The 22,930-nt window shown below is 46.7% G+C and overlaps 1 protein-coding gene across 13 annotated transcripts in view; it reads right to left on the bottom strand.

Annotated features, from left to right (window-relative positions):
• The window catches only part of MEF2D (myocyte enhancer factor 2D), a 223,051-nt gene that overhangs the window by 42,884 nt on the left and 157,237 nt on the right, over window positions 1–22,930 (bottom strand). For 6 of the 13 annotated variants that reach the window (XM_075907987.1, XM_075907988.1, XM_075907989.1 and 3 more), the window contains 2 exons: window positions 3,650–3,787; window positions 3,380–3,514 (listed from right to left, as the gene is read on the bottom strand). In XM_075907987.1, coding sequence (XP_075764102.1) covers window positions 3,380–3,514; window positions 3,650–3,787 — 273 coding nt within the window. The remainder of the gene's footprint in view (window positions 1–3,379; window positions 3,515–3,649; window positions 3,788–22,930) is intronic. The other 7 variants (XM_075907992.1, XM_075907995.1, XM_075907990.1 and 4 more) reach the window with 2 other exon arrangements.

Raw genomic sequence — 22,930 nt, 5'->3', positions numbered from 1 at the left:
TATTTGCAAGTCTATGCAACCACGCTTAAGTTGCGGCCCTCGACATGTGCCGTGAGTATCATTGTGTCCCCTGGGGCCTCCAAAGTCAAGTAGCCCTGAACCAACAACTAATTTGCAATGCTCCTCTTCCCTCCCTTGACACAATCTTTTTCATCACTGTCCTGAGGTCACCTCAGTGACCTCCTCTCTGAAATCACAGGTTAAAGCCACCTTAGATTTCTGACGCCTCCAGGAGCTTTATGGATTCACATGGATTGAAAGCACAGTGGCTCCCAAACCAGAGCTGATCTCAATGCAGGTGCAACTGTCATAATCTGACCCTTTCTTTCTCCACCGTGGCTTATATTAATACTAGGGCTGTCAAGCGATTATAAAAATTAATTGCACGATTTAATCACACTGCTAAACAATCAGAGAATATCATTTATTTAAGTATTTTTGGAGTTCTTCTACATTTTCAAATATTTTTATTTCAATTACAACACAGAATACAAAGTGCACAATGCTCACTTAATATTTATTTTTGAGTCCAAATACTTGCACCGTAAAAAAATAAAACAAAAGAAATATTATTTTTTCAATTCATCTAATAAAAGAAATGTATTGCAATATCTTTATCATGGAAATTGAACTTACAAATGTTGATGTATGTACTAAAAATAACTGCATTCAACCATGTGGAACTTTAGAGGCTACAAGTCTACTCAGTCCTACTTCTTGTTCAGCCAATCGCTTAGAAAAACAAGTTTGATTACAATTTGCAGGAGATAAAGCTGCCTGCTTCTTGTCTACAATGTCACCTGAAAGTGAGAACAGGCGTTCACATTGCCACTACTGTAGTCAGTGCTGCAAGATACGTATTGTGTGTCAGATGCACTAAAGATACATGTGTCCCTTCATGCTTCCAGAGGACATGCATCCATGCTGATGATGGATTCTACTGGATAACAATCCAAAGCAGAGCAGACCAACCCACAGTCCTTTTCATCATCAGATGCCACCAGCAGAAGGTTGAATTTCTTTTTTGGTGGTTCATTTTTTGTAGTTTCTGCATTGAGGGTTGCTCTTTTAAGACTTCTGAAAGCATGTGGCACACTTCATCCCTCTCCAAGTTTGAAAGGCACTTCAGATTGTTACATCTTGGGTCAAGTACTATGGCTATTTTTAGAATTCTCAGATTGGTACCTTCTTTGAGTTTTGTCAAATCTGCAGTGAAAATGTTCTTAAAATGAACACATGTGCTGGGTCATCATCCGAGACTGTTATCACATGGAATATATGGCAGAATGTGGGTTAAACTGATCAGGAGACATACAGTTCTTCCCCCATAGTGTTCAGTGACAAATTTAATTAACACGTTATTTTTTTAAATGAGTCTCATCAGCATGGAAGCATATCCTCTGGAATATTGACCGAAGCAAGAAGAGACATAAGAAGGTTTAGTGTATCTGGCACATAAATATTTTGCAACATTGGATACAATAGTATCATGCGAACACCTGGTCTCACCGCTGGTGACATTGTAAATAACCAATAGGACTGAGTATCAGAGGAGTAGCCGTGTTAGTCTGAATCTGCAAAAACAACGAGAAGTCCTGTGGCACCTTATAGACTAATAGATTTATTGGAGTATAAGCTTTCGTGGGCAAAGACCCACTTCGTGCATGCATCTGACAAAGTGGGTCTTTGTCCACGAAAGCTTATGCTCCAATACATCTGTTAGTCTAATAGAACTAAGTGGAACTGTACGCTCTGAAGTTTTACATTGCTTTGTTTTTGTGTGCAGTTCTGTAACAAAAAAACCTCTATGTTTGTAAGTTATGCTTTCACGATAAGCCACTGCATCTCAGCACTGGTGTGAAGTGAACTGAAAACAACTATTTATTTTGTTTATCATTTTTACAGTGCAAGTATTTGTAATAAAATCAATATAAAGTGAGCCGTGTTGTAACAGAAATCAATATATTTGAAAATGTAGAAAAAACATCCAAACTATTTAGTACATTTCAATAGATAGTCTATTGTTTAACAGGGCAATTAATGATTATTTTTGAATTAACGGGGTGAATTAACGATGACTCACTGACAGCCCAAACAATAACAATGGATTTTTAAGGTCCGGGATCTGAACTTTTCCAACGTAGGGGCCAAAAGTTGGACAGCAAAGCTCAGACCCTCCAATGTATTTAGGTGCTTAACTCCCTTTGAAACCAATAGAGTCAGGCACCTAAATATACTAGAGGATTTGAGCCCTAGTGACAGGTCTGCTACACTGATTAGTAAGCAGTACAATCCCCCTAGCACAGATGCGGCTATAGTGTTTGTCTTTATTCTGACATGGGTAGGAGAATAAACTACCCCAGTGAAGAGCACTTTTATAACAGCTGCCGCATGTTGGACTGATAGAATGATTTCCGAAAACAACAACACACACACCCTCACCCAGAGCAAGAGAGTTATACTAAATGCAGACCAGGCCCGAGAACCTTTCTCACCACTCCAACACTGGAAAGGGGTCTTCATGTGAATACAAAAGTGATTTACACCCTTTTTAAGGCCAGAACGGTGTAACTGAGAATCAGGCCCAAGAGAGAGCGAAGACTGAAAGAATCAGGCTTGTTTAGTTTGGAAAGGAGAAGACTGAGAGGGGACGTGATAGTGGTTTTCAAGTATCTAAAAGGGTGTCACAAGGAGGAGGGAGACAAATGGTTCTCCTTGGCCTCTAAATATAGAACAAGAAGCAATGGGCTTAAACTGCAGCAAGGGAGGTTTAGGTTGGACATTAGGAAAAACTTCCTAACTGTCAGGGTAGTCACACAGTGGAATAAATTGCCAGTGGGGGGTTGTGGAATCTCCATCTCTTCATCTATTTAAGAGCAGGTTAGACAGACATCTATCAGGGATGGTCTGGACGGTACTGGGTCCTGTCATGAGGGCAGGGGACTGGACTCGATGACCTCTCGAGGTCCCTTCCAAATCTACTGTTCTATGATTCTATGAGACCAGGGAACAACTGTAATGTGCTATGTTCTAGCCTTGCCTCCACTCTGGCAGGCAAAGGTGAGTGCAGGGATCTGCCGTCAGCTCCATACCAGCTGGGGAGGGGCATTTCAACCCACTTTAACACCGCCTTATGCTGGCAGGGTGACCTAACCGGGTCTGCCGAGCATCAGACTGAGAGGCCCGTTTCTAACCATTCCAGACCATGCTGCCTCCTAGACATTCCCTAGCCCTGGGTTTGCGACGTCCGATGGGAGCCAACGAACAAGGCAGAGCAGGGCTCCATAAGCAAAGCCATGCAAAGTCGTCACCCCCGCCGCTTTGCAGTCTACATTGCTAGGGGGCTGGGGCAGAAGGTGCAGGCCCACCAGCTACTCACTGCGAGCCTGTAACTCTGCATCATTTTATCAAACTCCTCATCAATCTTTTTATATTTCTCCTCCGTCTGCGGGGTCAGTGCAAACACCTCGTCCCCTTCCGGGCTCTCGCATTCCCTGTGCTTCTTGTTCAGCGCCTGTGACGTGAGGGGAGGGGGAAGGGGGGAGGCGTTGGGGATGGGGGGAGGATTGGAAAGAAATCGAACAAAAGGAAAAAAAAAAAAAGAAAAAAGATAATGAAGGATTTCTGGCCAGAGGGGCGCAGTACTTACACCGTATCGTTTGAAGAGGATATCCAGATCCTCGCTGGTTTTGCGGTATTTATCCTCCATCAGGGGACTCTGGTCTATGGAGTCGTCTCCGTCGGGTTCCGGGCTGTCACAGCCGTTAAAACCTTTCTTTCTTAATGTCTGAAAACACAACCAGGACAGGTTGAGACCTGGAGGAGGAAGAGTACGATGGAGACGGGAGAGGCGGCGGGGCGTCAGACACGGGCATGTAACATATGGAGGTGGCGGGGGCTTGTTTCAAATGTCACAGCTGCCTTCCCAGTACAGCGGATTTGAAAAGGGGGGGGAGTGACTGAAATGGGAAAGGGGGGGATTTACTCAACATTTGGAAAAAATTGGGGGGGGGGAGAATAAATCCACATTCAAAATATTTGAAGAATATGAATAATTTCAAAAACACTGGAAAAACAATCTTCAAGATGTTAAAAACCTGCAGGGGGGGAAATCATTAAAATGTCAATTAAAAATATCACCCAACATGCAACCAGCTCCGCTTCCTAGTTACGAGAAAAGGCCTACAAAGCCAGATCCTCATTTACACTGGGACAGCTGCACATTGCTTTGGTGAGCTGGAGCTATGGTGAAGATGCCGTGGTTATGAGAATGTTTGTAGCTCTTATGTCTTCATCCTTATGTGCTGAAAGCTCAGCTTTGCCATAAATTCATTCTGCGATCCTGGGCAAATCCCAGAGGTCTGGCTTTTTCTTTCAAGTGGGTGTATATGTAATTTATTCCCATTTTAAGGGTCCTATATGAGAATCAGGCCAGCAGTGTTTAAGAGACAGATAACAATACATCTTTTGAACCCTTCTATAGAATTTAATAGATTTTTGTGAAATAACAAAAACAATGCAAATTAAGCTGCGGAACTCACAGCCACAAGAGACCACTGAGATTAGCAGGATTCAGAAAGATTAAATCACAGACCTTACTCAGGATTTGACTAGGCTTGCACATCTATTTTAGAAGAGACTATGACCCCAGGCAATGCCAGGGGGTGGAACTCCATTGACTTCCTAGGATCCATTTACATGAGGAATGAATTTGGCCCCATTCCAGCTCAGATTCAAAACCTATTCTTCTGCCATTACAATGATATGGGGAGGGAGAGAGGGAAACCCAAAAGATAGTTCCTCTCCTATTAAAAATATTTCCTCTCCTATAAAAAGAACAAAAATTTGCCTTGCCCCCAGCAAATGGGTGGGTAAAATTCTACAAGGTTGCTTTACACAGATGTAAGGGACTTTGGAACAATGTACAATGGAACCTGCCAAGCCCAACAGAGCAAAACTGTATCAATGAACGAGACTGTGTCTGCACCAATAAATGGTGAATACTTTGTAAGCAACGACCTTCTTTAACTTAAAAAAAAATAAACAAGTGCACCTTTTCAGTGGACAACTGCCAAATTTACCGTTGGTGTAAGCTGGGTTACAACTGTTGAAATCAGGGAGCTGGTTCTTATTTCACTTAGGGTACCTTTACACTGCATCCGTAGCTCGACATAAGCTACGCAGTTTGAGCTATGCAAATTGCGTAGCCTATTTTGAGACTATTTCAAAATAGCTTATTTTGAAATTTGGCACCGCCTACACAGCACTTATTTCAAAATAAATCGCTATTCCAAAACGTCCCTTCCTCCTCATGGAATGAGGTTTACAGGGACATTGGAATAGTGAGCCCGTGATATTTTGAAATAACAGACTTGCTCGAAAGAGGCAGACAAGCTATTTTGGGATTCTTTCGGTATCCCGAAATAGCTCCGCAGTGTAGACGTAGCAACAGGAGTGTAAATCCACTGCAAGGAAGTGGAGTCACTCTGGATTCACATCCAGGTGAGATCAGAATCCGTTCCAATGTGCTTAGCAGCTCTCTAGTTCCATTGCCCTGGGTTTTTTCATTATTTTACCTGTCATTTACCAAATGCCCCCAGATTGCTGCACACCTCATAAAACAAGAAAAAACTTGCTCCTGTGCCAACCTGACCTTTGGAACATTCAAAATCTGGACCCAAATGACCAAGTTAGAGCCAATCTCAAAGAAGAATATTGCAGACATGAGCTAACCTGACCGAGCTCTGACCTTTGCCGTGGTTGGAATCTGGAGTTGAACGTACCTTGGGCTCATTTACACTAAAGTCCTTTCATACTACTCTGCTATGGTGCATCTACACAGCAGGGCTTAACTCGAAATAAGCTATGCAAATTGAGCTATGTCAATAGTGTATCTTATTTTGAAATAGCTTATTTCGGAACAGGGAGCACCTACATAGCACTTATTTAGAAATCGAGCATTCTTCCTCTGACCTCCCTTACTCCTTGTACAATGAGGGTTACAGGAGTAGGAGTAAGAAGTCCTCCAGCTTGACAGTATTTTGACGCTATTGCGAAATAACTGCCTGCTGTGTAGATTTGGACTAAGTTGTTTCAGAATAACCCTAGTTATTTTGAAATAGTGTTGCAGTGTAGATGTAGCGCTAGTATAAAAGGACCTTGAAACAGGAATATCACCATGCAAGAACAGCTGCTGGCCTGGGTTACACTTACAAGTTTTACTTCTGAATTATTTTAGTTAAGGGAGTGATTTACTCAAATGGACACCCCAGTAAAAGCCTAGTGTGAACAGTTAACTGCTGTGAAAGTAACTTAAACCTGGTCTACACTTAACATTTAGGTCCAAGCACTAAACCACCCTATGCATACCAATCTCATTCCCAGTGTAGATGCAGCTAGGTTAATGGAAGAGAACTACCAACCTAGCTACTGTCACTCAGGGAGACGGCATTCCTATACTGATGGAAAAACCCATTCTGTCAGTGTAGGCTATATCTACACTATGAGATTATACTGGAATGGCTACAGAGCTGTAGCTATGCCATAACAGTCCCTGTAGTGTGGACAGTGCTATAGCTTGGCCAGTATAATCTCCATAGTTTAGGCATGCCTATAGCTATACAAGTATAAACACTTCTATGCTAATATAATCGCAACCACAATAGGAGATTTTATATCACTGGTTTAGTTAAAGCACTCTACACTACAGACTTCTTCCAACACAACTGTGGCAGTCCAGGGTGTCAAGAGGTGTGATCTGTGACTGACAGAGCTGAGACAGCTGAAACTTGTACTGTAGACTTAGTGACAGGCAACCTGGGCTAGTGAGTGGGCTGCAGGAGTGGCCTTCCTCTATCTCAGTGGGCTGCAAGACTGTTATAACCAAGATGGTCTCCAGGAAAGAGTAGTTTTGCTCACTGCACTTGCAGACCTAGAATTTTTGGGCTGTGCCAATGGAACTGTAGCAGCGCTAGGATTGGCTGTAGAGGGAGTGCCTGGCTCTCACAATCAGTGTCGTTTGCAATCCACCCGCATCTCCCTTTACCTGCCCTGGCTTCACATGCCTGTCACTTGAGTAACACCAGTAGGAAAAAAAATTACCAGGGTGGAAACCAGCAGCATCTGGCAACCCTACGCACGGGCAACTGTCAGCAAAATGTCTCCCGAGCCCACACATAGAACCCTGATGGGCCACAGGTTGCCCATCGCTGTGGTAGACTCATCTGGTCTACACTCAGAATTAGACTAAGCCAGCTCCCTCACTCCAGGTGATGAAAAACATTGCACCCTGTGTAGTGTAGGCAGGTTGGCCTAACCCCCTGTGTAGACACGGAAAAATTCTTCCCTTCACCTACCTCCCACAAGGGATGTTAATACCCATTAAAATGTTAACTGGTAAAACAATGTAATTTTCATTGTTTAACCAGTTAACCGGAGGCTGGTTCAGAGCAGCTAGGATCCCACAGCTGGGGCTGCTCCAAACAGGCTGGGATCCTGCCGGCCAGCCTATGGTAGATAGAGAACTCCTCCTGCTGGTTCGGCTCTCTGGTTAACCGGTTAGGCTGGAAATCATGCCGGTAAGGTTAACCAGTTACCCTTTTACGTCCCTACCTACCATCTCCCGGAGACAAGGAGTAACCACATTCCTTGGAGGTAGGAAATGTCTACACTATGGCACTATAACTTCAGTGCGAGAGGTGTGCCTCTATGGTGGAGATATATCCTTACTGGCAAAGCTATGCTATTCCCAGTAGAGCTTGTTTCACTTGGGAGGAGAAGGGGAGGTGTAGCAAGCTATACAAGCAGAAGTGTAACTCTGCAGATGTAAGCTACTTCCACACAAAGATGGTTTTGAACGTGCAGTATGTCGGTAAAGCACTCCAAGTGTAAACATGACCGACAACTACTCAGTAGGAGTAGGACAAGCCCCTAGCAGGAGAGCGAACGCAGGCCGAGGAATCGGTAGCAGAGTCAGGAACTGAATTTTGAATTTGATTGCAGCTCCTTATCGGCAGGACCATCTTTGCACTCTTACAGAAGTCCCATTAATTGGAAACATGGGCATCCCACGTGTACAGTAAGAATCCTTCAGAGACTTTGTACAGAAAGTTCCTGTCGCGTGTTTAGTAGCCAATTTACAGATTGCATTACACAAGCACACTGAATCATTTTATTTTCAAAATAACAGAAGTAATTAGGCATTATTATGGAACTAGCACTTGCCAGGTTTTTTTTTTTTTTTTTAAAGTCAAAGCGACATAATTTCCTGGAAGTCTTGATCTTTTTTCATGCCAAACTTGAAAGGGGGGAAAAATGCCTTGACAATTCTCCTCTCTCTTCCCAAACAGAGATAAACATATCTGCTTCCAGGCCAAATTTTATCCTTAAGAGGTTCCTTACCTACAATATGAGCATGGAGAAACATGTGTTTAAAATGAATCAAGTCAGTGATAGGGGAATGTATCTCTCATTTAACGTGCTAAGGTCCATGGGGCAGGGACTGTATTTATATTGTGTTTGTATGGCACCTAACACCATAGGGTTCTGGTCCATTTTTGGCACTTATAAATGCTACCCCAATAAACAATAATATTTTAAAGTGCTTTGAGATTTACTGAAGAAAAAGTGCTATGTAAGAGCCATGTGGTCTTATTATTTAATAATATGATGTGACACTTTCCACAGCTGGTCAAAATAATGGGAAAACTGATTTCATTGCACATTTTGATGCTGTTTCTGTTCCACAGTGTTTGAAATAAACCCATTTCCCTCCCCTGCCTTTCATCAATTTTTTCTAATATATTTTAGAGATTTGTCTGTCTGCCAGTCCGTTTGTTCAGGAACTCCTCCTAAACAGTAAGAGCTAGGACCATCACATTTGGTAAGCAGCTTCCTCTTACCCTAGCTGAAAGCAAGGCCAGCGTTTGGTTGTGCCAGGAAAATGGGATATGCCTGGAATTTGATTTTTCTCTGTAACATGGAAAGGGAGGGGGCTGAGCGGAGGGATGTTATACTAATTGTCACCACTGGGGGTAGCGAACTCAGGGGCAGCTGCACTGCAGAGTGACCACTGGAGGCAGCCACACCACCAAGGGAGTAGACAGCTGGAGACAGGGCTCGCAATCTTGCTTGCCAGCAACTCAGGTAAGTGTCCCTCCTGCCTCCAAACCCTACCCCCTCCCAGCCCAGCACCAGACCAGGAGGGGAGAAGTCCCACCACCACGGCCCCTCCGGGAGCACCACTGGGGCCTGGCAACGCACCAGCAGCCCCTGCCGCAGGAGACAAAGCCCTGCCACCCCACACTGTCAGGCTGCCCAGCACAGCCGGCTGGCCTGTCCTGCCCTCTCTTCCCCTCAGGGAATGTTGGCTGGAGGCCTATGCTCCCCCTTCCCCAGCCCTTCAGACTGAACCCAGGCAATGCTGGGCAAATATTCTATTTATTTTTTTCTAAAGAGCAGTATTTGTTACCAATGTTTTAATTGGAATCATTTGCAAAACTGTTTAGGTTTTTAAGCAAGTACACCTTCCTGCTAACGATTCCAATTATGGCAAATGTAGCAAAAAACCCCAGGATGATTGCAATAACGCATCTCTCGTGACAAGTTCCAGTGCCAAAACCTGCACACACACAGAACCACACGCGCGGAACTTTTCTTGTGCAGAAAAAGGGCAATCATTTCTAATCATCCCTCGGGTGAGCGAGACTGAAATCGGTTTCCTTGCTCGCTTACTTCAAATCTTGGGGGCATGCTGGTTTGTTATTGTCGGGTGGCCCGTGAGCTTGAAATGCACGGACTAATTAATTACTGGACACGTGCAGCAAATGTGCACCATGACTTGCCATTGCCCGTTCCATTCTGTTTTTCCACTTTACTCGTCACCATGGCACCCGGCTTATCACCGATTGCACATGGATGGAGGGCTGCTTACATTGGCTGATGATCGCCTGGTTGTCATCAGTTTGATCAGAACGTATTATTATTATTATTATTATTATTATGAACATTACAGGGCTATGACGCACCTTCTTCCCTCTTTCCTGCAATGCCCAGGCACACAACACATGCTCACGCTAACACAAGCTGTCAGTTGCAAACGGCTACCCATTCTGCAGCACTCATCTGATCTCTTGCCCCTTGAGCCACAATTCATCTCAGGTCATCGCCACCTCTGCAAGATGCAGGACTCCCAACTTTGTACTAGCACAAAACCGAACACACTCGCCCCACCCCTTCCCTGAAGCCCCACCCCTTGCTACATTCCCGCTCCCTCAGTGGCATGCTCTTCTTCACCCTCATTCATTTTTACTGGGCTTAGGCAGGGGGTCAGGGTGCTAACTGGTGGCGCAGGGTCTGGGATGGGGCCAGAAATTAGGGGTTCTGAGTGCGGGAAGGAGATCTAGGGTGGGGCAGAGGGTTGAAGTATGAGAGGGAGGGAGGGCTTCAGCTGGGGGTGCAGACTCTGGGGTGGAGCCAGGGATAAGAGGTGCAGAAGGGGGCTCAAGGCTGGGGCTGGAATATGGAGGGGGCCAGCGGCGGATTTAGGGCAGGGCGAGCGGGGTGGCTGCCCCGGGCCCCGCGCTTCCCGAGGCCCCGCGCATGCGCCATGGTGCCACGACGCATGCGCTGTGTCAAAGGAGGGGCCCCGCAAAATTTCGCTGCCCGGGGCCCCACGGTGCTGCCCTGGGCCCCGCGGCACTCTCATCCACCCCTAGAGGGGGCTACCAGCTTAGAATGAAATTTGACCACAACTACAATGTTTTCCAAAAACGCCACGAGACTTGAACAGAGGAAATGAGATGGCTAAAGGCAAAAAGCATTATTTAAAAATGAAAAGTCCCGGTGAAGAAAATAAAAAGCACACGCAGGCAAGTCAAGTGTGAAGGAATAGTTAGGCAGGCCAAGATAGAAGTTGAAGAGCAGCTATCTAAGGACTCAAAAATTAATGGAAAAAAAAAATAAGATCAGAGTCAGGACACTCACCCACCAGTCAGTGGGGCCACTGGGCAATTGAGGTGCTAAAAGGACACTCCAGGAAGACAAGGTCATTGCAGAGAAGCTACACAAATTCTTTTCACTGATTGCTACTGCAGAGAATATGGGGTATTTTCCCCCTTCCAGGACCTTCTTTTTTTAAGGGACAAATGTGAGGAACTGTCCCAGACTCAAGTCTCAGTAGAGCAGACTTTGGAACAAACTAATAATTAAATAAGACAACAACACCAGGATCAGACGGTATTCACCCTCAGTTCTAAAGGAACTCTGATATGAAACAGTAGAACTAATTGTGGCGTATAAGTCTATTGTTTAAATCAGCCAGAGGACTGCTGGGTAGCTAATGTAACTCTGATTTTTAAAAAGCCTCCAGAAGAGGTAATCCCAGCAATCACAAGCTAATTCACCTTGCAGTGAAATGCAGCCATCTCTGGGGTGTTTCACTGGCACACAGCAACAACTCTGACTAGAGATCACTCACCCGGCACTAAAATGCAGTCTGACTTCCAAATGCCTAACCTCAGAACCAGGCAAATTGATTAAAATAGGAAAGAACAAAATTATCAGATACACAGATGAACACGACATGTTGGGGAACAATCAACATGGCTTTTACAAAGGGAAAATACGCCTCACCAATTTACTGCAATTCTCTGATGGAGTCAATATGCATGTGGACAAGGGTGATGCAGTGGACTTAATGTACTTGGACTTTCAGAAAGCCCTTGACAAGGTCCCTCACCAAAAGCTTTTAAGCAAACTAAGCAGTCATGGACTAAGAGGGAAGGTTCTTTCATGGATCAGTAATGGATTAAAAGATAGGAAACAAAGGGTAGGAATAAATGGTCAGTTTTCACAATGGAGAGAAGCAAATAGCCAGGTCCTCCATAGATGTGTTCTGGGCTTTGTGTTGTTCCACACATTCGTTAATGATCTGGAAAAAGGGGTGAACAAGCAGGTGACTAAATCTGCAAATGGTACAAAATGACTCAAGCTAGAGAAGTCCAAACCAGATTGCAAAGAGCTACACAGGGACCTCACCATACCAGGGGACTCAATGACAAGATGAAATTCCATCTTGATAAGTGCAAGGTACTGCACACGGGAAAGAACAGTCCCAACTATAGGTGCAAACTGTTGGAGTCTCAATTAGCGCTTACCACCCAAGAAAGAGATCTTGGTGGCACTGTGAATACTGCTCTGAAAACATCTGATTAGTGTGCGGAGGCAGTCAAAAGAGCTAACAGAATGTTAGGAAGCATTAGGAAACAGATAGCTAAGATGACAGAAAATATCATAATGCTGCTGTATAAATCCATGGTACGCTCCTATCTCAAATACGGCACGCAGTTCCGGCAGTGGTGTGGGATCGTTTTTAAGAATGGGGGAGCTGAAATCCTGCCCCTCCTACTCCTGTCCGCACCCGCAGCTGAGGCTGGGAACAAAGCCCCAATGCAGGGCCAGCAACCAGAACCTAGGGCGTGGGACCGGCAGCAAATCCCCCAGAATGCAGGGGGGGCAGCCGGGACTCCAGGTGCAGAGCCAGCAGCAGAATCCCCAGAGCACGGAGAGGCAGCTGGGACCCTGGGCACCAGATTGCAGCACCCTCTCTTGCCCCCACCCGTAGTTTCCGTGCTTATGAATTCTGGTTTACCCATCTCAGAAAAGCTATATTAGAACCGGAAAAAATACAGAGAAGGTCAGGCATCCAGAACAGCTTCCGCATGAAGAAAGATTAAAAAGATTGGAACTGTTCAGCTTAGGAAAGAGAAGACAACACAGGTCTAGAAACTCGCGACCGGGGCAGAGAAAGCGAACAAGGAAGTGTTATCTACCCTTGCACATAACACAAGAACCAGGCCCACACAATGAAGTTCACAGGCAGCTGGTTTAAAATAAACCCAAGAGAGCACTTCTTTGCACCAGACAAAGTCAGCCTGGGGAACCCACTGCTAGGGGATGTTGGGGCAGCCAAAACATACAACTGGGTTCATCGCCTCACGGAGGATCGGACCATCCACGGCCATTAGCCAAGACTGGCAACATCACACTCTGGCTGCCAGAAGATGGAACTTGATAATTCCATCACTTGATAATTGCTCTATTCATTCCCTCTGAAGCACCTAGCACCAGGCACCGTCGGAAGCCAGGATCCTAGATAGATGGGCCATTGGTCCGACCCAGCATGGCCGTTCAGCAGCAGCGGCAAGGAACGTTTTCGTTTTCACACTGTATCTAAAAGACGACACCTCCATTGGCATGTGCCGTCTAGCAACGTGTCCTCTGGACAGCGCCTCCTACTGAACCGTTCACCCTGCTTCCTGTTAGGCATGTGAATGGTTAACCAGTAAGCCTCGCCCATGGGGCCTGCTGAGGGTGTGGGGTGCTCCAGCCCGGCCGGAGCAATCCTTGGCCATGGCGGAGGGGCTGCTACAGCCCAGTCAGGCTGGAATGGCCCCCCGCTCGCTCCCGTTTAATTGGTTAACCAGTTCAACTTAACATTAAACCAGTTAACTAATTAAACAGGATGTTACATCCCTACTTCCTGTAGTCCCCCTCCCCCCTCACACTTCTTCCAATCCCACGTTGGGGCATTTGCGTCTAGCGCAGAGCAAGGGCTCAGGATGGATTCCAAGGGAAGAGCAGGGCCTGCTTGGGTCATTCACATCCCGGACCAGCTACATGCTGGCTGCAAGGAAAGCGATGCGGTCTCCAGAACAACGCTCTCGAGGAAGAGACGACTGGAAACGTTGCTCCATAAGCCCATTCGAGGCATCTGCATCTATACTGTCACACACCCGTATATGCAGTTAAACATACTGCGCATGTCACAGCGAGCCTGATTTCTAGATCTGAGGTCTAAACAGCCCTCTGCAATATCACTCTCCTTGTCTCTTTCCTATCCCACCCCAGGGCTCTCTTGTCTATTAATAATGGAAGATGTTTGGGGCAAGGACTGCCTCTAAGGGTACGTCTACACTACATGGCTATGTCGACGGAGCCATGTAGATTTGTTTATTGGGCAAAGAGAAATTTAAATCATCGCCGCTTCATTTAAATTTACAGGGCTGCCGCGCTGAGCTGACAAACAGCTGATCAGCTGTTTGTCGGCTCAGCACGCTAGTCTGGATGCTCCCCTGCCGACATCAAAGCCCTTTGTCGGCAGCCCCGGTAAACCTCATCCCACGAGGCCAAAAGAGAACACTCTGGGATTCCGGGTCTGAGCCTCAGGTGCTGTAGTCACCAAAGCTCTGAAGGCCAGTTTACACCCTTAGAGGATCTAGTCCCGGATATCGGCCTTGGGGCAAGTACCAATGCCTTGGTTTCTCAGGGGTTCATGGATCGGGATGGAGGGCCAGCCAGGGTGTGTATCAGAAACTCACATTGAGAAGTGGTGCAAAAGGGCAAGTTTAAAAGGTCACCATGAAAAAGCCCAGGGGTTTCCCACCCGGAAAGAGGAGCAAGCTGGCCGGTAAGGACACCAGCACAGTAAAGGCTAAAAATAAACCAGGCCCCAGGCCCCAACAACTACCATCGTGTGGCGACCCAATCACAAACAGAGGCAACTTCCCAAAGCAGACGGGACATGGCAGCAGGGCTGGCCTTACCATGAGGCAAATTGAGGTAGCCACTTCAGGTACCAGACTGTGGGGGAAGGGGAGCACCACTAGGACTCAGAGTGTAGAAAATTGTGTCTGCTTCTGGTGCATAGGTATTCTCTCTGCTCTAGATGCACAGAGATGGTGGAGTGCCAGGAGAGGGGTAGAACAGGAAGAAGGCAGAATTGAAACCTTTCAAAATTTTGGCCCAAGCGAGGAGGCATGGGGGCATCATTTGAGCTCCCTGCCTCAGCTGCCAAATTGTTGCGGGCCAGCCCTGCATGGCAGCTCCACAGAATGACCCCAGTACTAGTAGAAAGCCAGCTATACCCAGCACAGCTGTGCCGGTGATCAGAGGGAGAGCAATGGATCGGACAGGGGCACAGCGCACCCCAAGAAATGACCAAGGCCTTCTGTTTCCCCACACACATATCCTGTAAAAACAAGCAAGGGATCGAGTTTTACCAAAGCCAAAGACTTTCGCTGTCGTTTTTCTTTAGAACTGGTAAAAAAAAAATCTAAATGGTTTTTGGTTTGGTTTCCAGTGTGTGTGTGGGGTGAGGGGAACCTCAGCTTTGTTTGGGAATCAGAATTTTTTCCTGAATGTTTCCATTTTCCCAACAACAACACACTTCATTGTTTCCTCGGGTTTTTCTTCTCCTTGCGCCTCTCCCTTTTCGGTGCTGAAATGGAAAAAGGAAACCAAAAACATGGTTGGGGGGAGAACACCCTGAACCCACATTTTTCACAAAGCATTTCAAATGACAATACTCCCTAGCTCATCTCTAGGGCTGGCCATCAGTAGGTCTCAGAGGGCTTTACAAAAGAGAGCAATAGCATTATCCCCATTGCACAGATGGGGAAACTGAGGCCTGGAACTACAAACTCAACCAGCAAGCTGATCCGAACAGGTTTTCACAATCAGAGGACGACTATAACTTTTCACAGTTTGTATTTCCGTGTGCCATTGCACCCAAATCTCCAGCAAGAAAACGCTTGGCGGAGGGGCGGGAAGGTAGTTTTCTTCAGCGATGAGGTTAAATTAATTGCCTCCCATATGAGTGGGTGAAAGAGAAGATCAAAGAAGGCTCTAGGTACTTTTCAAAGAGGTGAATTCACTCCTGGCTGGCATCTCCCTTAATGAACACTTGGGTTGAATGCTTTCAACTACCCCAGCTCTGCCCTACCGGCATATATTTTGCTGTCTGGATATAGAACAAAGCCAAAGATGGGAGGGCAAAGGGAGAACAATGGTCAGATGAAATCTCCTTTAAGTCTGTCCTCAAAGACACCCTATGTGAGTTCTTAAAGCCACTCCATCAAAAAGTACAGAGGATCCCATCCAAAGCCCGCTGAAGCCATAGATATCACAGAAATCCTCCCATTGACTTCAAAGGGCTTCACATCAGGGCCTGAGTGACTGGCATACCTAACACAATACAGTGCTATAAATGTAGGCGAGGGTTGAAAAGACAAATCTAGGGCCCTGTCAGATCATTCAAAGCGGAGTTCATCTTGGGCCGGGCCAGGCATGACCTAGCAATGAGGGCTATCTGAAAATGTCCCTCCAAACGGTGATTCAGAGGCAAATGGGGGTTTTGGAGAAAAGCCTCCTTCAGCGGGTCTTGGTTTTGCACTCTGTTCAGCCAGAGAAGGAAAAACACGTCCTTCCCGTTCGAATAGCTGCCTGCTTAATTCGATGGACACGCCAGCTGCGTAGAACAGCTTAGATTCACCATTCAACCAGCAAAGACCTTTGGCCAAAGGCGGAACATTCCATCCTCTCATATGGTATCTCTCTGAAACCGGGGGTTGGCTGATATTGAGAACAGGTGATTTGATGTGCAGTCCAGGGCGCTGTACCGGTTTATACCAGTGGAGGATTGAGCTCCGTTTCTGGGGGGGGAGGAGGAGGAGAACAAAACCCTTCCTGCCCTTTTTTAAACCAGCTCTTGATATTATTATTCCAGTAGCACCCTCAACCAAGATGTGGACACCCCCACCCCGTTGCCTTGAGCTCTGTGTGAGCACAGCATGAGAGTCCCACAGTGCAAACAGTGTGGGAGGGGAAACAGAGGCACAGAGAGTAAGTTCTTTGCCCAAAGTCACACAGCAGGTCAGAGGCAGAACTGACACTAACACTCCAGATCAATGAGATTCCTATGTCACTTGACCACTTGACTGCACACACGTTAGCCTCCTAAATGATTAGATGCTCCTACACTGCACTCCCAGCCCTCCCCTGCTGGCTCTGTCTTAGACCTCAAGCATTCTGGGGCAGGGAATCTATCTGCAGTGGGGAAGCACAACGCACTTCTGTGGCCAACGACAACACCATGTAATGTAGGGTGCAGATTCTTTAGCACATGCTAATCTCCATTATGATCCTTTCTGGCCGTCAGGCAGCTTGTTCGGAGGAGGAGGTGAAGGAGGAGGAAGGGAGAGCCCACTGTTTGCCCAAGAGCAAGGCTGGCTTCTTTCCGGCTCGGATGAAACGTGGCTCTGATGGATGGGAAATGTCACAGACTGGAACAGAGAGCACAACAACAGTGGGCCCCATGCTCGGAGTAAGGCTTGAGTGACCCCAGAACTGCAGACAAAGCACAAAATCTAGGTCCCATAAGATCAGCAGCCGGAGCAATCAGAGGAGTAAGTGTGGTTTGCAAATGGACTCAAGGCAACAATGTCTTTTTTGGTTTCCATCAAAAAATTCATACAACGCATCTTCATTCAATGCACAGTCAACCTGTGGAACTCCTTGCTAGAGGATGTTGTGAAGGCCAGGACTCTAACAGGGTTCAAAAAAGAGCTAGATAAATTCAGGAAGGATAGGTCCATCAATGGTTTTTCACCAGGGTGGGCAGGGATGGTGTCCCTAGTCTTGGTCAGAAGCTGCGAATGGGCCACAGGGGGTGGATTACTTGATTCCCTGTTCTGTTCATTCCCTCACGGGCACCTGGCATTGGCCACTGTCAGAAGTATCCTGGGCTAGCTGGACCTTTGGTCTGACCCACTGTGGCCATTCTTATGTTTATTTTCAAACACGACGAAAAAATGACTTTCATTCAAAATTTGTAGTGGAAAAGAATTTCCAATTTTCCACCAGCCTTCGTTCCATCTCTACCATGTCAGTCGGTTTGTCCCTTCGTGTGACCCACCTCCGATGCCCTTTCCTCTGGCAAATGGCAGCTCTATTATTTTTGACCCAGGAAGAGATGACCAGCCTGCCTAAAGGGACAGCACTCTAATTCAAGCACGGTTCAAGCGCAGCAGGGAATTCAGGGCATGTGAGAGGAAAAGAGTCTCCTTCAGACTGGGTCAACTTCCTTTAAAGGCTATAACTGAAACAACACCAAATGCTGCCAAGGTTTGGCTCTTGATCAGAACTTAGCATCTTCAGCTGTGTTTTGCTCCTTCTAGGCCAGATTCGCCATCCCTTGCAACTTGCCTTGCCGTTTACTACCAGCACAAAGGGCCGCCATTGGGAGAGTGAAGATGACAGCAAGAAGTGTGCGCAGATGGGGACAAAAACACCAGGCCCCAGGTTGGGCTTGTGAACGTGTGACTTTAAATGGATTCTGAGCGTCCACTCCCCTGTCAGCTGTGCTCCCGTCCAAGTTGCTTACCAGAAACTGGCATGTCAGCCGGGCTGTGAGGAAATCAGAAGCGACAGCAAGAAGCAAAGCCGGCGTGAGCTCAACGTTAACCGTCACGTGGCTGCCGGCATGCCTGTCTTCGAGACTCATCTGTGCCTCGCCTGATTAAGGAAAACCCCCCTTTGCATTAAGAGAGATTTTCCTCAGACTTAAAAGCTTGGAACAGCCAGAACTTTGCCAGGGCCAGAAAACTACAGGGGCTATGTGGCTAAAATCCTCTGTGGACTGAGGCTGCTGTTTCACTCATGCTTGCAACATTTCTCTGCAGGGCATTTCATCCAAGACGCTGGTCCTGACTGGCAGCTGGAATTCAAGGAGCCCTCTTAAACGAGGCCAGATCTAGCCTTCTCCAAGCTGTGTGACTCATGCCTCTCTCCCTCCTGCTCTCTCTAAAAAGACCCGGTTGACCTGAAAATCCTGACTCGATCTTAACTGTAGTCTGGGGGGCCGACAGCTTTCGCAGCCCTCCCTTGCCCCCCAGGCCCCAGAAGGGGCAGGGTCAGGACCAGCCCACAACATTTTGGCACCTAAGACGGGGAGCTCAAATGATGCCCCCGTACCCACTCGCTTGGGCTAAAACTTTAAAAGGTCTCAATTCTGCCTTCCTTCCTCCAGCACAGCACTCCACCATCTCTGTGCATCTAGAGCACTCTTACCTAGGGGAAAATTTAGATTAAAACTTAGCTCCATACTTTCACACCACAGTTGAAGCTCTATAGAAAAATGGATCTAAACCAGAACCCCAAACACAACCCTCCACCCCCACATTTTGGAAAAAGGCCGGACTCGGATCTCAGCCTGGACCCCGTTTTCTGGGAGCATTTCAAACACCTCCATGAAAATGCACCCCCAAGCAAATGGCAAAATCCACCAGCCATTTCCTGCTTGCAGATTCCAGAGCTGTGAGGAAGGGAAGGGAAGGGTGCTGGTCAACCATGAAAAACATCTCTGACTCCCAGAGAACAGTCTGATCAGCCAACTTCACTCCTATTATTAAACAAGGCTAGAAAATCATGTGATTCCTTTTTCTTCTGCTTGACACTAACTTAAATAACATGCAGGCACCTTAACATCTCCATTGGCTTCAGATTATCTCTGGTCCCTTCATATCCCTCTGGTTGTTACTGTTTCCTTGTACTTCCCTCTCTGTCTATGCTCACATGTTGTCTCTTGTACTTATATGGCAAGATTTTGGGAGCAGGCACTGTTTTTTGTTCTGGATTTGTACAGCACCTTGCACCAGGTGGTGCTTGTCCATGGCTGGGATTCCTACATACAGGCTACCCTAATAGTAAAGTGATTGTCCACTAGAACAGTGCAGAAACACCAACTCCAAGAGTTCAAACATCTTGATTCCAGCCCCCCAAACCTCTTGAGATTAGCTTAAAAATCATGAGATTGGCTTTAAAATTATTCAGTTGTTTCTTTCCACCTAATTTCTGTGCCTTTGGGTGACTGGTTTCTAAGCATTTCCCCACAATCATAAAGGCTAGAAACTTATTCGAAAGCAGAGATTCTCAATCAGAATTCTAGGAGCTGGAGCTTTAAGGGAACTACTCACAAGCCTCGTGACCTTATTAGTGTTTCGAAACCTTTGAAAACTGAGCCGTCACCTTCCTCCCTTCGCCCCAGTCCGGAAAATGAAACTCAGCCCCACCAAAACTCTGCCATGTGCTGACAACAGCCAGCACAGATAGATTCCTTTATGCATCTGCCGCACCCCCTCTCATTCTGAAAAATGCGGGTGGACAACCTCATACCAGGACACTTCCCCTTCCTTCCTTGATTTCATGATCTGTGAAATAGTTAACACTGCTGACACTTCATGCTGGGGCACACTTGAGTGGGCTGTGGTCCACCCACTTCTCATCCTAGCCCACCCACTCTGGCCGCATGCTGACCCAGCTCTACCTGGGGCACCAGCTGGGGGGCGGGGCTGGGGAGCAGGGGCTTACTGCCCCCACAATTGCCCATCCACCCGAAGTTGGAGCCCATCTGAGCGAGTGCTTCTGGCTATGCCACTACTTCATGCATTTTCATTGCCCTCCACACTCATTGAGAAGAATGGGGCAGCTCCTATTTCAGGCTCTCTGCAAATTCTGGTAGAAATCCCTGTCTGGGTTACACTCCAGTCGCATCTTCAAGCTTTTCTTAGCAACCTCAACACCTGGAGACTCACTCTTCTTTTGTTTCTTTTGGGAGAGCAGAGACTCTGCAGCCCTGTCTCTGCCCAGCTAGTGAATTCTTCACTCTAAGCCAGGGCTACTCAACCTTGGAAGTCCCGGGGGCCACAATGATACTCACTGCACATGCCGAGGGCCGTAACTTAAGTGTGGTTGCATAAACATGCAAATATATATGCAAATATATATGCAAATAGATTCTTTCACACTGACAGGCATGAATACAAAGATTAAGGCAAAACTACACAACCCACAGGCCCCATTTGAGTCAGTTCTGCTGATATTAATAAAATGCAATATTGACCCGATTTCCATCCAGAGGACAGCACTTTTAATGAGCAATGACAGTCCAGGAATTTAACTACTAAAACACATCTCAACAGAAGACCATGATATTGACTAGTTTTTTGTGTTGGCTCCCACTCGTGGGCTGCGTGTGGAGCCACACGTAAGCCCAAACCAATACCACAGGCCACAAACAAAGAGCCATGGGCCGTATGTGGCCCACGGGCCGAGTGTTGAGCAGCCCTGCTCTAAGCCCTTTGGGAAATACCAGATTAGACAGAAGAAGGGAACGCAAGAGACAGAAACACAACCTCAGAGCAGCTCGTCAAACTTGAAACGCTTAAGGTTTCATTTAGTCATCTTCTCACTAGAATTTAACGGCCCAAGTTCCACACCCACCAGGATTACCTTCTGGAAAAATTATGCTAGGTTGCTTGGTTCTCCAGGCAAAGAACAGACATCCATAGTCTTTTCACAAGGCTTGTCTGCACAAGATATCTCCACCAGTTTAACATCAGGTCCAGGGTGTCACTTGCTATGGAGTAAGGGGGGCAGTTCCCTCTTCCCTGACTTCCCACCAGTCTATATACGCCACCTTTTGCCTCCTTGCAGGATATAATATAATAGCATATAATGCTCTAAAGGCTGACACAATTTTGCCCTCACCCCACCCAATTTTAAACTGATTTAGGCTATGTCTACACTAAGAAGCTTTGGTGACAAAAGTGCTGTCAACCTGCAAAAGTCACCAAAAGTGAAAACCGGTCAAACCAGTTTTTCTGCCTCCCATTGTGGACATTTCATGGCCACATTGCTAGCTCCCCAGTTGACAGTGCAGTGCTGTGAGAAGGCCGGGCTGATCCCTGCGCTTCTTGGGATTCCCTGGTAGCTTGTAAGCTCTCCCTGCTAAGGAACGTCAAAGCAGCACAGCAGTCTCTCCAGCCCTCACCCTGCAGCAGCAGAGCAGGATTATTCCAATGATTTGCTCTTTGTTCCCCAAAGGAGCAGCTCACTCAGCTGTCTGATACTTTCGGGAGCTTTGAAAGGGGAGGGGGGCATGCCTGCAGGGCAGCAGAGATCACAAAACACTAAGCACAGCCATAAGGGCAGGCATACTGGGATACTGGCAGAAGCCAGTTCTCTGGACAAAACAAACAGCGGAGTCTTCACTGGCTCTCTGTAGACAAAGGGAGAGGAAAAGGCAAAAGTCTCTCAAAGGGCTGGAAGTTTTTTGTCACCAAAAATGGGTTTTTCCCAACAAAAGTTATATTGTAGTGTAAATGCTCTCACTGTTTTGTCACCAACATGCCAGTGTAGACAAGGCCACAGTTAAACGACTGTTATACTCTTGTTTCAGACCAAGGGCTACTCTACACTTGATACGTGACAGTATTACCGCTCACTGCAATGGTGATCAGGTTCTCCCGTCAGCGTGATTAATCCACCTCCCTAAGTGGGAGTTGCTAGGTCTTCCGTTGACCTAGAGCTGTATACAGTGGGGAGTAGATTGGCTTAACCATGTTGCGCAGAAGGATGGATTTTTCACACCCCTGTGGAATGTATCTGGGTCAACTTCATTTTGGAGATTCGCCCTGAATGGCTTTGGGTACATCTGCACTGCTGCTGAAGAAATGACTCCTAGACTAGGCTAGTTTCAGAGCAGTTTCAGTCTGTTTCAGCAAACACAACAAAGAGTCCGGTGGCACTTTAAAGACTAACACATTTATTAGGGTATTAAGGCATACACTTTTGTGAACGACAACTCACTGTATCCCTTCCTTTTCTGTCTTCTTTGCTCATCGGCATCTGAGGAAGTGCCACTGGACTCCTAGCTTAGTAGACATCCCGATGCTCCCGTGGATCGACCCAGCATGCTAAAAGTAGCAGCGTAGCAACAGTGGTACAACCCGGGGCTCAGGCTAGCCACCCTAGTAGAACCCCATTCGAGAGCCTATGTACGTACACAGGGTGGCTTGCCAGGGCTGTCTCCCATGCTACCATGGTATTTTTAGCACATTAGCTCAGTCAAAGCAGCACATGGCTGTCTATCCAAGCTGGAAAATGACACCTCCAGCTTCGGCGTGGAAGTATCTTTTTTTTCCCTGTTGATTGGGAATCAATTGCAGCTAAACTGAATTAAGCTGCTCTTAAGCAGTGAAGTAAACTGGTTTGAAAAGAGATTTAAATGAAATAGGGGCCACTTTCTCCTATA

Source organism: Pelodiscus sinensis, chromosome 24, assembly GCF_049634645.1.
Source record: "Pelodiscus sinensis isolate JC-2024 chromosome 24, ASM4963464v1, whole genome shotgun sequence".
Taxonomy (NCBI): domain Eukaryota; kingdom Metazoa; phylum Chordata; order Testudines; family Trionychidae; genus Pelodiscus; species Pelodiscus sinensis.
Note: the sequence above shows the minus strand (reverse complement) of the source record. Positions and strands in the feature narration are given on the sequence as shown.